This window comes from Camelus ferus, chromosome 11 (genome assembly GCF_009834535.1).
Source record: "Camelus ferus isolate YT-003-E chromosome 11, BCGSAC_Cfer_1.0, whole genome shotgun sequence".
NCBI lineage: Eukaryota > Metazoa > Chordata > Mammalia > Artiodactyla > Camelidae > Camelus > Camelus ferus.
In genome coordinates, this window is record NC_045706.1 from 64,766,583 (window position 1) to 64,780,287 (window position 13,705).

The window sequence follows — 13,705 nt, forward strand, 5'->3', positions numbered from 1 at the left end:
AGCCTTCTGTCCAGTTGGCACTCATGTTCATTCCCTCCTGGAAAGTCTTGGCTGGTTTCTGATCTGTTCCTTCCTCTGTGATTATTTCTTTTCTGTTTTCTCCATGGAGCCTTCTTCCTCTTCTTGCCTGTTATTACTGTTTCTCCCAAGGTGTCCATTTCTGGTCCCCTGTTGTCCTCACTTTCCTCAGGTCTTGCTGATTGATCTCCTCTTCTCTCTGAGGCTGCACCATTAGCTGGGAAGCTTTTCCGGCTCTCCAGCCCAGACCTCTCCCCCACCTTAGACCCACCTGGCCAACTCTCTGCTAGACATCTCTGTATAGCTCTTCTAAAATCCTTTCAAACCCTACAGATCCAAAAGGAAAGCTGTTACTAATAACCCCACCCTTCTCATTTAAATGTTATTACCGGCCAGCCCGTCATCCGGGTGACAAACAGCATTTATTTCTAAGTGCTGTTCTTTACCTGCACATCTAGTCTGTGATCAAATCTTGTTACTTTCAAGTTGTTAACATTTCTTTTTTTTTTTTTTTTTTTTGAAGTTGAATTAAAGTGCACACAGATCCTCAGGGTACAACTTGATGAATTTTTCATATACTCTGCAGCTGGATAACTAGCACCCAGATCAAGATATGGGGCATTTTCTGTACCACAGAAGGCTTCCTTATTTTGTTTCAAAGACTGTACTTGCCCACTCACTCAAGGGTAATCATTATTTTGACTTCTATTATTATGTATTAGTTTTGTCTCATTTTAAACTTCATACAAGTAGAATCATGCAGTATATTCTGCTCTGACTTACTCAACATTCTGTGTTTGAAGTCATCCATGTGTAGCAGTGGTTTGGTTTCTTTCCCCCCACGGTATGAATATCTTTTCTGCTCTGGGTGGACATTTGGGTTGTTTCTTATTCTGGCTCTTGTCACTGTGCACTTGATTCCAAGGGATATAAACCTGGAAGTGGAATTGATGGGTCATAGCACACGTACACAGGTTTGGCTTTGATAGATTCAGGCCAACGGTTTGACAAAGCAGTTGCATTGCTTGACCTTCTGCCAGCTGCGCGTGAGCAGGCCTGCTGTGCCAGAGCCGGGTTGGCATTCGCTGTTGCTTGTGAGGCTTTATTTTCTTTTTTCCTTTTCAGTACTTGGTGGATGAGTATAGTGGTGTAGTGGTAGCTCATTGAGTTTTTAATCTGAATTTCTCTCAACACAGATCATGTTGAGCATCTTTTCATGTTTTCTGACTATTTTGATCATTTTTTTTACATTTAAAAAAATGGATGAATTCTTTATATGTGCTAGATAATGAGTCCTTTTTCAGACACATGTACTGCAGATGTCTTTTTTGAATCTGAGGCTTGTTTGAATTTTAATTAAGTCCAGCTTATCAATCTCTTCTTTAATGGTGAGTGCTGTTTGTGTCCTGTTTAAAAAAAAGTCTTGGGTGGGGAGGGTATAGTTCAAGTGGTAGAGCACATGCTTAGCATGCATGAGGTTCTGGGTTCAATCCCCAGTACCTCCTCTAAGAATAAATAAATAAACTTAATTACCTCCCCCCACCAAAAAAAAAAAAAAAAAAGTCTTGCCCATCCCAGAGTCATAAAGGAATTCTGTTATGTTATCTTCTAAAAGCTCGAATTGTTTTAGCTTTCACATTTAAGTCTATGATCCATTTCAAACTATTCTATATATATATACATAAACATGAATATATCTATTTTTGGGCTGTAGCTATCCAGTTCCTGCAGTATTTTTTATCAAAAATACCTTCCTTTCCCTGCAGAATTCCAGTGGTATTTGTTGGAAATCAGACAACCGAATGTGTCTCTTTTGGGATTCTTATTTCTATTGTCATTGCTTTCTTTGTCTCTCCTCATGCCAGCACCACCCTGCCCTTACCACTGTAGCTTTGTCAAAAGTATTCATATCTGTGGATATACGTTTTCCACTTTTGTTCTTCAAGATTTACCTTAGCTGCTTTAAGTCCTATGTATTTCTGTATGAACTTTATAATCATCTTGTCAACATGCCCCACCTCTACCTGGAAATCTACTGGAATTTGGTATTGCACTGAATCTATAGATCGATTTGGGAGTTGGTTATGTTAATATTGTCTTGAATTTTCAACTCATGAACATGGCCTTTCTCTTCATTTACTTAGGTCTCCTTTAATTTTTCTCAGCAATGTTTGATAATTTTGATGTGTAAATGTTGTGCTTCTGTTAGATTTATTCTTAGGTGGTTGAAAAACTTTCTCCTTATTTGGGTGTTGCTAGCATAAAGAAATATTGTCAATTTTTGTATATTGAACTTGTTTTTAGTGACCTTACCACTTATTAATTATAGTATTTTATCTGTAAATTATTTTGGATTTTCTAGCCACACAATTATGTTATATAGCCATTTCTTACTATTTAACCCATTTAAGAATTTTTCTTTCTTTTTGTTTATTGCTGTGGCTAGGAGCTCTCATGTATCATGGAATAGAATAGTATATACTTGTTTTCATCCCAGCCTTCAAGGGAAACCTTTCAATATTTTATCATTTAGGATGGTATTTGTTGTAACTTTTTTGGTAGATATTCTTTGGGAGTTTCATTCTATTTTTGGTTTGCTGAAGTTTTTATTATCCAGTGGGTGTTGAATTTATTGAGATGACTGTATGGTTTTCTTCTTTATTCTTTTAATGGATTGATATTATCATATTAGTTGAGGTAATTCTATTAACATTTTGATTTTCAAATGTAAAACCAGCCTATTTTCCAGGAAAAAAAAATGCCACCTGTTCTTTATATTCTATTATCTTTAAATATATTTCATGATAAGTCACTTAGGATTTTTGTCTTTGTTCATGAGAGAGACTTATATTTTCCTTTTTCATAATGTTTTTGTCAGGTTTTATATCAATTTTATGCAGCCTTAAAGAAACATGTTACGTGTTTCCTCATTGTCTATTTCCTGGAAATATTTGTTGAAAATTAGTTTGTAAAAATTCACCAGTGAATGTATCTAGGGTCTGGATTTTCTTTATGGAAAGTTTTTAAATTATAGGTTTATTTTTTTATATTAGGGAAATTACTCTCTAGAACATGACATAAGTTGCAGTTGTTTTTCCCCGCTTGTCATTGGTCATCCCCAGGTGGGAGCAGGTGCCTTTTGTCCCAGGGCAAAGCACAGCTCACACATCTGTTCAGATAACCCACCAGGGCTTTCTCACAGTTTGCTTTGCTTTCTGTCTCTGTTTCCTCCTGGGATGATCATCTGGGTGGGATCCAGCAATGGTGCTAATTTAGCATACTGATAGGAACTAAAAGCCTTAAAACCCTCTACCATCCCTTAACGTTTTAGTCAAGGTCAGCAGTGAGCTCCATTGTGAAATCCAGTGGTGAAGTCTCAGTCTTCCGTCTTACTTGACTTTTTAACCACATTTGAAGCCATCGGCTACTTCCCCCCCCCCATCCACTTTATTCACTTGGCTCCCACACTTTGTAAATTTTCCTTCTCTCTCATTGTTTGCTAGTTCCTCCTCCTTCCTACCACTGGAGGTTAGTGTGCACCAGAGCACAGTCCTTGGTCCTTCTCCTTTCTCAGTCTGAGGCCTCTCCCTTGGTGATCCCGTGTCTTCTCATCAGGACTGTTTGTGGCCTGGTCACTTCTGATAATCTCTGGTGTGTAGACCTCTTCCTGCACCCGAGATGCTTTTACCTAACAGTCCACTCTGTGTCTGATTGAATGTTTAATAGACTTGAGCTCACCAAGACTAACACTGAGGTCCTGGACTCCCCCTCCCAAACCTGCTCCCTCTGGAGCCTTCCTTTTCTTGTTTCATAGCAGATTCCTTGAAATCATCTTTGACCTGTGTTTTTCCCTCAGGCTCCACATCTTTTTGGTCAGCAAAACCCCTGGTCCCTGTATCTAAAATGTATCTAGAGTCTGACATCTTCTGATCCTCCCCGCCGGGGTTACCCTGATGAGCCCAGGGTACTTGGCTGCGTTCCGGGAACAGGCTCAGAGCAGGTTTTGCTGCCCCTCCTCCCTGGCACCTGAGCATAGAATCCCGTGTGCGCCTCACAGAATTGTGCGTGGGGTTATTCTGTGTCACTCCTCTGCTCCGCATCTACATTTTTCTCTGGGTAAAATCCAGAATTCTCAGAGTGGGTTAGGTGGCCCTGTTATTTCTCCAGTCTCACCTCTTCCACCCCTTGATCACTCTACTCGGGCCCCACTTGCCTTCTCGCTGATGTAGAAGCATACCGGGCATGAGGCCATCTTCGTCCTGGTACCACGTGTACCTGCCTGCAGTAGCAGGTGCACCTGCCTGCCTTACGCGTTCCCCAGGGAGCCTGCTGGCTCGCCCCCCCCCCCCCCCCGGGACCTTACTCAAATGTCGCTGCTCAGTAAGCTCTACGCAGACTTCCGGCTTAGAATTGCTGCACTAACCCCCAGCGTTCCCATCCCCCTTACCTTAATCCACTGTCTATTTTTAACATAGCATTTCTCATCTATCACACCCGAGTTTCCTTGTGACTGTGCTGTTCACCGTCCATTTTCCCCTTCTTGAGTGAAGGCTGCAGGGGGAGGTCTTTGCTTTTCACTGTTGTATCCTCGGGGTATAGTAAGTGTTGAAAAGTTATTAAATGAATGAATGAACTTTTATGAGATGTTTTAAGTGTCTCCTTTGTAAGCACCATGTAGCCCAATCTTTTCAATCTACTCTAAGAATTTCCACCTTTTTATAACAGACTTAATATGTTATTGCTTGAGTGTTTCCTTGTTTTTGGTTTTGTGTTTTATACTTATTCATTCAAATATATATTTTTATACAGTATAAGGTGTAAATTTTTTTTCGCAAATAGACACTGTACATGTATTTGACTGTATTCTGGACTCTTTCTTGTCACTGGTGTGTTTTCCTTTTGACTAAGGGAGATTTGTAATAAAAAGTAATATCTAGCAAGGAAAGCCCCTTTTACAGTCTTTATTTTTGACATACCTTTTCCCCCTTTGAATTAAAAAAGTTACATCCAGTGGATCTCATCTCCCTTTTGTAAAAAATTTTAAGCACAACCCAAAAAAGTGTTTGCTAAGTTAAATTGTCTGAAAGTTTTATGTTAGTTTTGATGGTTCAATATTTTGATAAGTCTTGGATCTCAGGAACATTGTTTTATGTCTTACAGAAACACTTTTTTAAAGAACACTTTTACTGAGATACAACTCATGTACTATATAACTCCCATTTTGAAGTGTGCACTTCAGTGGCTTTTCGTATCTTCACAGAGTTATGCAACCATCAACACTAACTTCAGATCATTTTTATCAGCCCCCAAAGAAGCCCTGTACTCATTAGCAGTCATTCCCCATTCTCCCCTCCCCCATTCCCTAGCAACCATTAACCTACTTTCTGTCTTTGTGGGTTTGCCTATAATGGGCATTTCATATAAATATATACATATTTCACATATAATATGTGCCTTTGTATCTGGTTTCTGTCACCTAGCGTAAGTGTTTTCAAGATTCATTCACGTTGTGGCTTTTATCATCTGTCATTCCTTTTTATGGTCAAATAATATTCCACTGTAGGGTATGCCACATTTTGTTTATCCAGTCATAAGCTGATAGACATTTGGGTTATTTCTCTCTCTCTCTCTCTCTTTTTTTTTTTTTTTTTTTTTTTTTTTGGCTATTATGAATGCTGCTATGAATATTTATGTACAGGTTTTTTTCACTTTTACATTCCCACCAGCAATGTATGAGAGTTCCAGTTTCTCTACATCCTTGCCAACATTTGTTGTTGTCTACCCTTTAAATCATAGCCATCCTGGTGGTGAAGTGGTATCTCATTGTGGGTTTGTTTTTGTCTACATATTTTTATTGAAGTAATAGACAGTTTATGATGTGTCAATTTCTGGTGTACAGCATAATGTTTCAGTCATACATCAACATACATAAGTGTGTTTTCATATGCTTTTTCATCATTAGTTACTATGAGATATTGAATATAGTTCCCTGTGCTACACAGTATGACCTTGTTCATCTATTTTATATATAGTAGTTAGTATCTGCAAATCTCAAACTCCCAATTTATCCCTTCCCACCCCTTTTCTCCCCAGTAACTATAAGGTTGTTTTCTATGTCTATGAGTCTGTTTCTATTTTGTAAATGTTTGTCGTTTTTTTTTAGATTCCACATATAAGTGATATCATATGGTATTTTTCTTTCTGTTTCTGGCTTACTTCACTTAGAATGACAATCTCTGGATCCATCCATGTTGCTACACATGGCATTATGTTCTCATTTTTTGTGGCAGAGTAGTATTCCATTGTATAAATATACCACTACTTCTTTATCCAGTCATTCATTGTGGTTTTGATTTGCATTTTCTAATAACTAGTGATGTTGAGCATCTTTTCATGTGCTTATTTGCCATTGTGTATTATTCTTTGGAGAATTGTCTATTAAAATTCTTTGCCCATTTTTAAAATGGGTTTTTTGTCTTTTTATTGAGTTGTCAGAGTTCTTTATATATTCTGGATATAAATCCCATTCCAGATATGATTTCTTTTCTAACATTTTAAATGATTTTTGACCTGAATCATATATCTTTCTAGCTAGTTACCATTTTCAACATTACATTACTGTTATTTTTTTCTTCCATTGCCATTACTAAATGGTTGTTGCTAAAATATAATTGAAAATTTGCATCTAATTAACTAGTGATTTTCATCCTGTGTCCCAGATTAATTTATTGATATAGTGGCTTATATTGATTAAATTTCCTATTGTTGAACTGGCTTTATATTTTTGGAATAGACCTGACCTGGACTTTCATTTATTTAAAAAAACTTATTGGAGGAGGGTATAGCTCAAGTGGTAGAGTACATGCTTGGCACGCACAAGGTCTTGGGTTCAATCCCCTGTATGTCCTCTAAGAACAAATAATGAACCTAATTACCTCCCCTCAAAAACCCAAAAAGTTTATTGAGCACTTCCTATGTTTTAGATAGAAAGTCCACTATGAATAACAGAAAGCCACTGCTTTTGTAGACAGCACATTCCAGTGGGTCATGATATATTATTTTTATAATATACTCTTGAACTAATATATTAGTAGGTACACTTCCATCAAAACTGTAAGAGAAGTTTTCCTATGGTTTTTTGTTAATGATTTGTGGAGCTCTCCATATTTTGTGGAAAGTGTGTGACATCATGACTAATCTGCTCCTGGAAGGCTGGCTAGAATTCAGGGCAGAGATTCCCAGTCCTGTTGGCTTTTATATCATCAATGGGTTTACAAATCTCATCTTCAGTTATTGGTCTAATAACCTTTTTTTTAAGGATCAATTTGTTAAAATTTTACTAGTAAGCAATGTTTCCTTCTCTATATTCGGAAAATTTACTGCTGTGAAATGCCACATACGATTCTCTTATAATTTTACTATTCTTGCATCTTTGTGGATATATGTGTTTCCTCAGCTCTGTTGTATATTTTTGTTTTCTCACTTCCCCCCAAATTTTGCCCATTTTATGTGACATATTTAAAAAATGCTTTTGGTTTAATTTAGTCTTCCTCATTTATTTTGGCTTTATTTTAATTTTCTTTATTTTAGATTTTATCCTTTTGTTTTCATGCTTTCTTTGGTTTGTTATTTTTCATATTTATTTTAGCTAAATATAAATTTCATAATTATTTTTAGTCTTTAAAAATAAGTTAAATACAAGTTTTCTCTGCAACAGCTTTAGTTGTAGGTCTTAAGTTTTCATGTAATGAACTTCCCCATTGTTTCTTCCCAGGAAAGTAGTAATTTGGATGCTGGTTACTTTTCTTTGATCTAAAGTTTTTAAGTTAGAGAATGCCTCATTTTATGAGTTAGTGACTTTTCATTGAGTTTTTTTAAATTTTGGTTTTATAGGTCATATCAGACAAAGTAGCTTGTAAAACCTCTGATTTGTAGAATTTAGTAACATTTTCTCTAAAAGCACAGCATAACATAATAATTATAAGTAGCACTTTATTTTCAGATGGTTCCAGTTTAGGGGAACCTGTTAAATGGGGAAAATAGTATCTATGTTATATGTTTATCCCCAGTATAAGATAATATATATTTAAAATATTCCATGAAAGACATTCTTCTGAGTAAATGCCCAGTGAAATTAGCTGTCATTAATTACCTGAACATGAGAGTTCGGTGAACTCTGCTTGGTAGTCCTTTCTTGGTTTTTGTTTTTTGTTTTATTTTATTTTATTTTGTTTTGTTTTATATATAAACATTTTTTATTGAGTTATAGTCATTTTAAAATGTTATGTCAAAATTTTTTCTTTCTTGTTGACAGAGATACATTGTCTCTTAGTCTAATTGTGATTTGTTCTCTTTAATCAAACTATCTTGTCATTGTAACAGTTTCTCTGTTATCTATTTGGATACATACAGATGTGACCTGAGCCTTGGTTGATGTTATCATTGATCATTACATGGTACCTGCCTTTGTTTGCCCTGTTGAAAGTTTAAGGCAGCAGCGTCTGGCGGCCGGTGCTGCGCGGCCAAGGTGGCGGCCTCCGGCTGGACAGGTGCCGCCGTGGTCCTTCTCTGTGTGTCTGATCCGCTGCTGCTCCTGCTGCTGCCAGCTCGGGTCTTGGCCGCCGTCGGCCCCCCGAGACGCCCAGCGAGGCTACCCCGCCTCCCTGGAAGAAGAAGGACATTCGCGACTACAGTGATGCGGACACGGCTCGTCTTCTGGAACAGCGGGAGAGAGATGACGGCATAGAAGGAGGAGACCTCCGGGAGCACGAGACCCTCCGCTCCTGTTGCCTTCTCACAGAGAGACCCCGGCAAGCCTGAGAGCATGCTGAATGTGACGAAAAAGGGCAAGATTCTCATGATGTTTGTCACTGTGTCGGGAAGCCCCAAGGAGAAGGAGACGGAGGAAATCACGAGCCTCTGGCACGGCAGTCTTTTCAATGCCACCTACGACATCCAGAGGCTCCTCGTGGGGTCAGAACGCGCTATCGTCATGCTTCGTGATGGAAGCTGCGCCTGGGAGAGCAAGGGCTTTTTGGTCAGTCAAGACAGGTGCGCTGATGTAACTCTGGAGGGACAGGTGTATCCTGGCAAAGGAGGAGGAAGCAAAGAGAAAAATAAAACCAAGCAAGAGAGGGACAAAAAGAAGGAGGGAGAGCCAAAGGCCCGGGCTTCAGAGGAAGAGAACAGAGCCGTGAGTAAAAGAGAAGAGCTGTGAGGCGGTTGCGCCGCTCTGCGGGGGAGCGTGCACGCGGGGATGGGGGCGGGCGTGGGGAACCACACACGAATGGAATTCCAGTTTCTTCTAGGAAAGGTCTGCCTCGTGACCAGTTTGTGGTCAGCATAAGAATTACGGTGTAAAAGTCTTCCAGTAAGAAGACAGAGGCTTTGTAATTAACATGGGACCCTGACACATTGACGTCTACTATCAAATAACTTTAGACGGAAAGCTGACGGTGTTGCTTTTTTCCATTTAAATGTGCGTGGGGAGGCCGCCAGTCGGACTGTGGCACGGCTCCCCTCAGTGCACCTCAGACGCGGCAGCTTGTTGCGTCCGGGCGTTCCATTTTCCCTTAACTGAAAGGATACCAGGTTCTAATCAAACTTTAAAACTCTTGATTTAATTGAATCAAGCTCTTCATGCCGCAGACATCACTACCATTACTGTGGGAGCGCCGGCATCTCAGTACACAATCAGGGTGTGTAAATCACAGATCTATGCAGAAGACGCAGAGAGCGGAAGATTACGTAACTTGGAAATCCTGAGTATTTACTTTGAGTTTCTTGGACTTGAATTCTTCTCATCAGTTACAGAGAGCTCTTGGTGTTTGTCAGGTTTTATGGGGTCTGTCTGTTTAAGGGGGTCTGTAAGAAGAGGACTTTATTTAGGAAAGAGTCATGCTGGTGTTGAGAGCTGTGTGTTCCATTTAATGTGATCATTTTAAAGGGTGTAAATCAGGCATCAGCAGAGACCCTTGCGGGGGGGTAGCAGAGGACTGGTAACCTCATTCATTTTTAACCTTTTTTTTTTTTTTTTTTTTTGATAAAGTGCCTAAATTTGTGGTGTTTTTCGTATGGTACTATCATGATATACTGCCTGTCTAATTTTGCTGTTCTATGTCAGAGCCCACTCTGAGTAAGAGCTGCAGAATTTATACACAGGTGTCATTTTTAAGAACTAAAATTATTTGTAAAAAAAACTTCCATTGTGATTTTAACAAATTAAAAATAGCACATGGTTAGGAAACATCAACACCGAAGAATGGTACAAAGCGAAACATCTTCACCTCCTCACTGCCACTGCCTTGCCCCAGTGGAAGCTACTGTTCATTTGTTTAAAAAAAAATACACTTACTGGTTTATAGTGATGCGTATTTGTTTGGGCCTCATAGCACCTATTCTCCCCCCCCCCCCTTTTTTTTAAGAGAAAATACAGTATGAGTACTTTATTTAAAAAAAATAAAGTTTAAGGCTACAAATTTTTCTTAATCTGATATAAATAAGACCATGCTTGCTTCCCTTTTATTTGCAATTTTTGTAATATTTTGTGCATTGCATTCCTTCTTTTATAACCATTCTTTATCGCTTTGTTTTAGATTTATTTTTTGTAAACAACAAATCTCAACATCTTGTTTTTTTAGACCAAAATGACATTCTGTATTGGATAAGAAATATATCCATTCACATTATCTATGATAATTCATGTATTTGGTTTTACATATCTGTCTTAGTTTCCTAAATACTGTGTTTGAGTACACATAATACAATATGTAACATAATTTTTTTTTTTTTGGTGCCGAAACCCAGGAATGAACCTATATCATAGCTTTTACTACTAATTATACTTTTTCAGAATCTTTACCTTTTCTGGCATATGCATATTTTTCATTATTTCATCTTTCTTCTCTGTTAATTTGATAGTTTAGTGATTTTCAATTCTCAGAGCTACCAACCACACCTAAATATTACAACTGAACTTACGTCTCCTAACATATCAGGATGACTTCACTGCTTGTCTGCTGCTTCTCTTCCCCGGCCCCTCTTGGTTGACCTTAGTAAGTTTTAAGTTGCCCATCTACCCCACTCCACACCCAGACTCCATTGTGCTAACTTGTCAGTGTATTACTGGCTCTTCTCTTTTCTCTTTCAGGAGGTCTTCTCTAACATTGTGTTATACATTTCAAATCATGTTAATATCATCCATCTAGTTGTAACCGTACGTCAATAACAAGATCTGTTGTTTCTCACTCTTTACTGTCCTTTTCACCTTCCCCTTGCTTGAGACTTGTTTGGCAGCTTGTTAGCACCTCCTTAGTGTTTTCTCTGCAGAGATTACATGGTGATTTATTGCCTGAGGCCCTGCTCATTTGAACACGTCTGATTTGGGGGCCTTCCATATGAAAGACAGTATTTTTTAATGTATAATATTCCTGGATTGAAATTCTTCTCTTATAATCTCAGGGTCTTTTTGCTTTTGCCACTGCAGAGGGGAAATCCAAAACTAGGGTACTTCTTTTTACTTTGTGAGTCAGCTGTTCTTTCATCAGGAAGCTTGTAAGAGTTTACCCTTGTCATTCAGAATTATATAAACGTATGACTCAGTGTGTCTTTTTCATTAATTCTGGATTGGTGGTTTTCTTCTTTTATCACCTTGGATATTTCACTCCACTCTCTTCTTACTTGAATAGATTCTGAGACTTTTATCCTTGTTCCTTTGAAGGTAAGGATCACCCCCATCAACGACCCCACTCCTTCCCCGCCTTCTTAGCTTCTTTCAAGATCTTTTGTTTTGGGGTTTCTGCAATTTGATATGATATGACTAGATGTGGTTTTTGTGGGTATTTATCCAGCTTGATATTCTCTGAGCTTCCTGGATTTGTCATTAGTTTTAGACTGTTTTGGGTTATAGTTACTTCAGATATTTCTTCAGCTCTGTTCCTTCTTCTTTTGGTATTCAAGTTATGTATATATTATACTTTTTGAGGTTGTCCCAGAATTCTTGAATGTTCTGTTTTTCCTTTGTTTTTCTCTTCACATTTAAGTTTGTGATGTTCTTGTTGCCCTGTTTTCAAGTTCACTGGTTCTTTCCTTGGCTTGTGTGTGACTCATGCATTTTGACTTCTAGCACTTACTTTTGATTTTTTCCTAGAATTTCTATTTCTCTACTTATATTACTCATTTGTACTTGAATGTTGTCTAATGTTTTCATTCAACACATTAGAGTTATTTTAAACTCCTTGTCTGATAATTCCAACATTTGTGTTGTATCTGAGTCTGTTCTGATGATTTCTTCATCTTTTCTGAGTATGTTTTTCTTGCTTTTTGGTTTGTCTTGCAGTCATTTGTTATGAGCTGGACATGTATCTGGTAATAGAACTGAGGTAAATAAGTTTTTAGTGTGAGGATTTATGTTATTCTGGCTAGGAGTTGGGCTATATTTAATGTTGGTTGTAGCTGTAGGTGCCAGAGTCCTCACATTCCTTTAGCGTCCTTATTTTTGACTCCCCTAGATCACTGCCTTTTAAGCTTCAGTGTCTCATATCTGGAGGGCTTGTTAAAACACAATTCAATAAGTCCCACTCCCAGAATATCTGTATTAGTTATCTAATGCTGCACTAGAATGTACCCCATGCTTCTTAAGACAGCAAGAAACACTTGTTATCTCATGCAGGGGCCTCATGCGGCTGTAGCCATCTGAAGCTTAACTGGGGCTGGAGGATTTGCTTCCGTGATGGCTCACTCACATGGCTGGCAAATTAGTATTGATGTTTGGAGGCCTCATTTCCTCCCCAGGTGGACTTCTCCGTGGGGCTGCTGGAGTGTCCTCGTGACACGGCAGGTGGTTTTTCCTGGAGAAAGTGATCCATGAAGGGGCAGAGCGGAAGGAACAGTATTCTTCTGTGACCTGGCCTCATTAGTCATACTCTGCTATTTCTGCAACATCCTGTTGGTCACAGAGGTCAGCCCTGTTTAGTGTGGGAGAGGACTGCATGCAGTCATGAATCCTGAGAGGTGAGAATCGTCGGTGACCATCTTGGAAACTGGCTGTGATGTTAGGTGTGGAATGGGGCCTGAGGATTCTGCATTTCTGGCAGGTTCCCAGCCGACACTGACATTGACCTATGGACCACACTTTGACATTGTCCCAGGGGTGCCCAAGAGAAGCTATTGGAATATGGGAAGGAATTATTAGCATATCTATATACAGATATTTGAATTTCAAAAATAAGAATGAGATTTCATGTATATATAAATACATAAATAGCTATGCTTGGTGAGTGCTCCAATTTTAATTAGCGGGTAAGTGATCAAATATTTCAGAACCCTTAGGCTGTAGGATCATGTCCTCAATTATAATCTTGCTCTTGATTATGTCTTTGAGGCTTTATCTTAATGCATCTCAAACCCTTTACTCCTATCATGTAGTTCCAATAATTATCAAGTATTTCTTAATGCTTCCATGCCTTTTTTATGTAGTTCACCCAGATTTATAAAGAACACATGATTTTTGTGTCAAGACTTAGTGGTTTACCCCTCAGTAAAGCTCAACCTGATAATACAAAATAGAACTTAAACTTTTCTCCCCCCTTTGCAACTACCCATTTATGTTTCAGAGACTTTTAGCATTGCTTCTATACAATTTTTTTGCAGATATTTATGTTTAAATGTGTTTTTTGATCTGATTATA

General features: G+C 38.4%; 1 protein-coding gene across 1 annotated transcript; it reads left to right on the forward strand.

Annotated features, from left to right (window-relative positions):
* Positions 1-4,260: 4,260 nt before the first annotated feature.
* Positions 4,261-10,416, forward strand: LOC116666861 (LRP chaperone MESD-like). Its single transcript, XM_032490536.1, is given in 4 exon segments — positions 4,261-4,398; positions 8,504-8,648; positions 8,651-8,786; positions 8,788-10,416. Coding segments are annotated over 4 exon segments (867 nt in total). The 3' UTR covers positions 9,236-10,416.
* Positions 10,417-13,705: the final 3,289 nt, after the last annotated feature.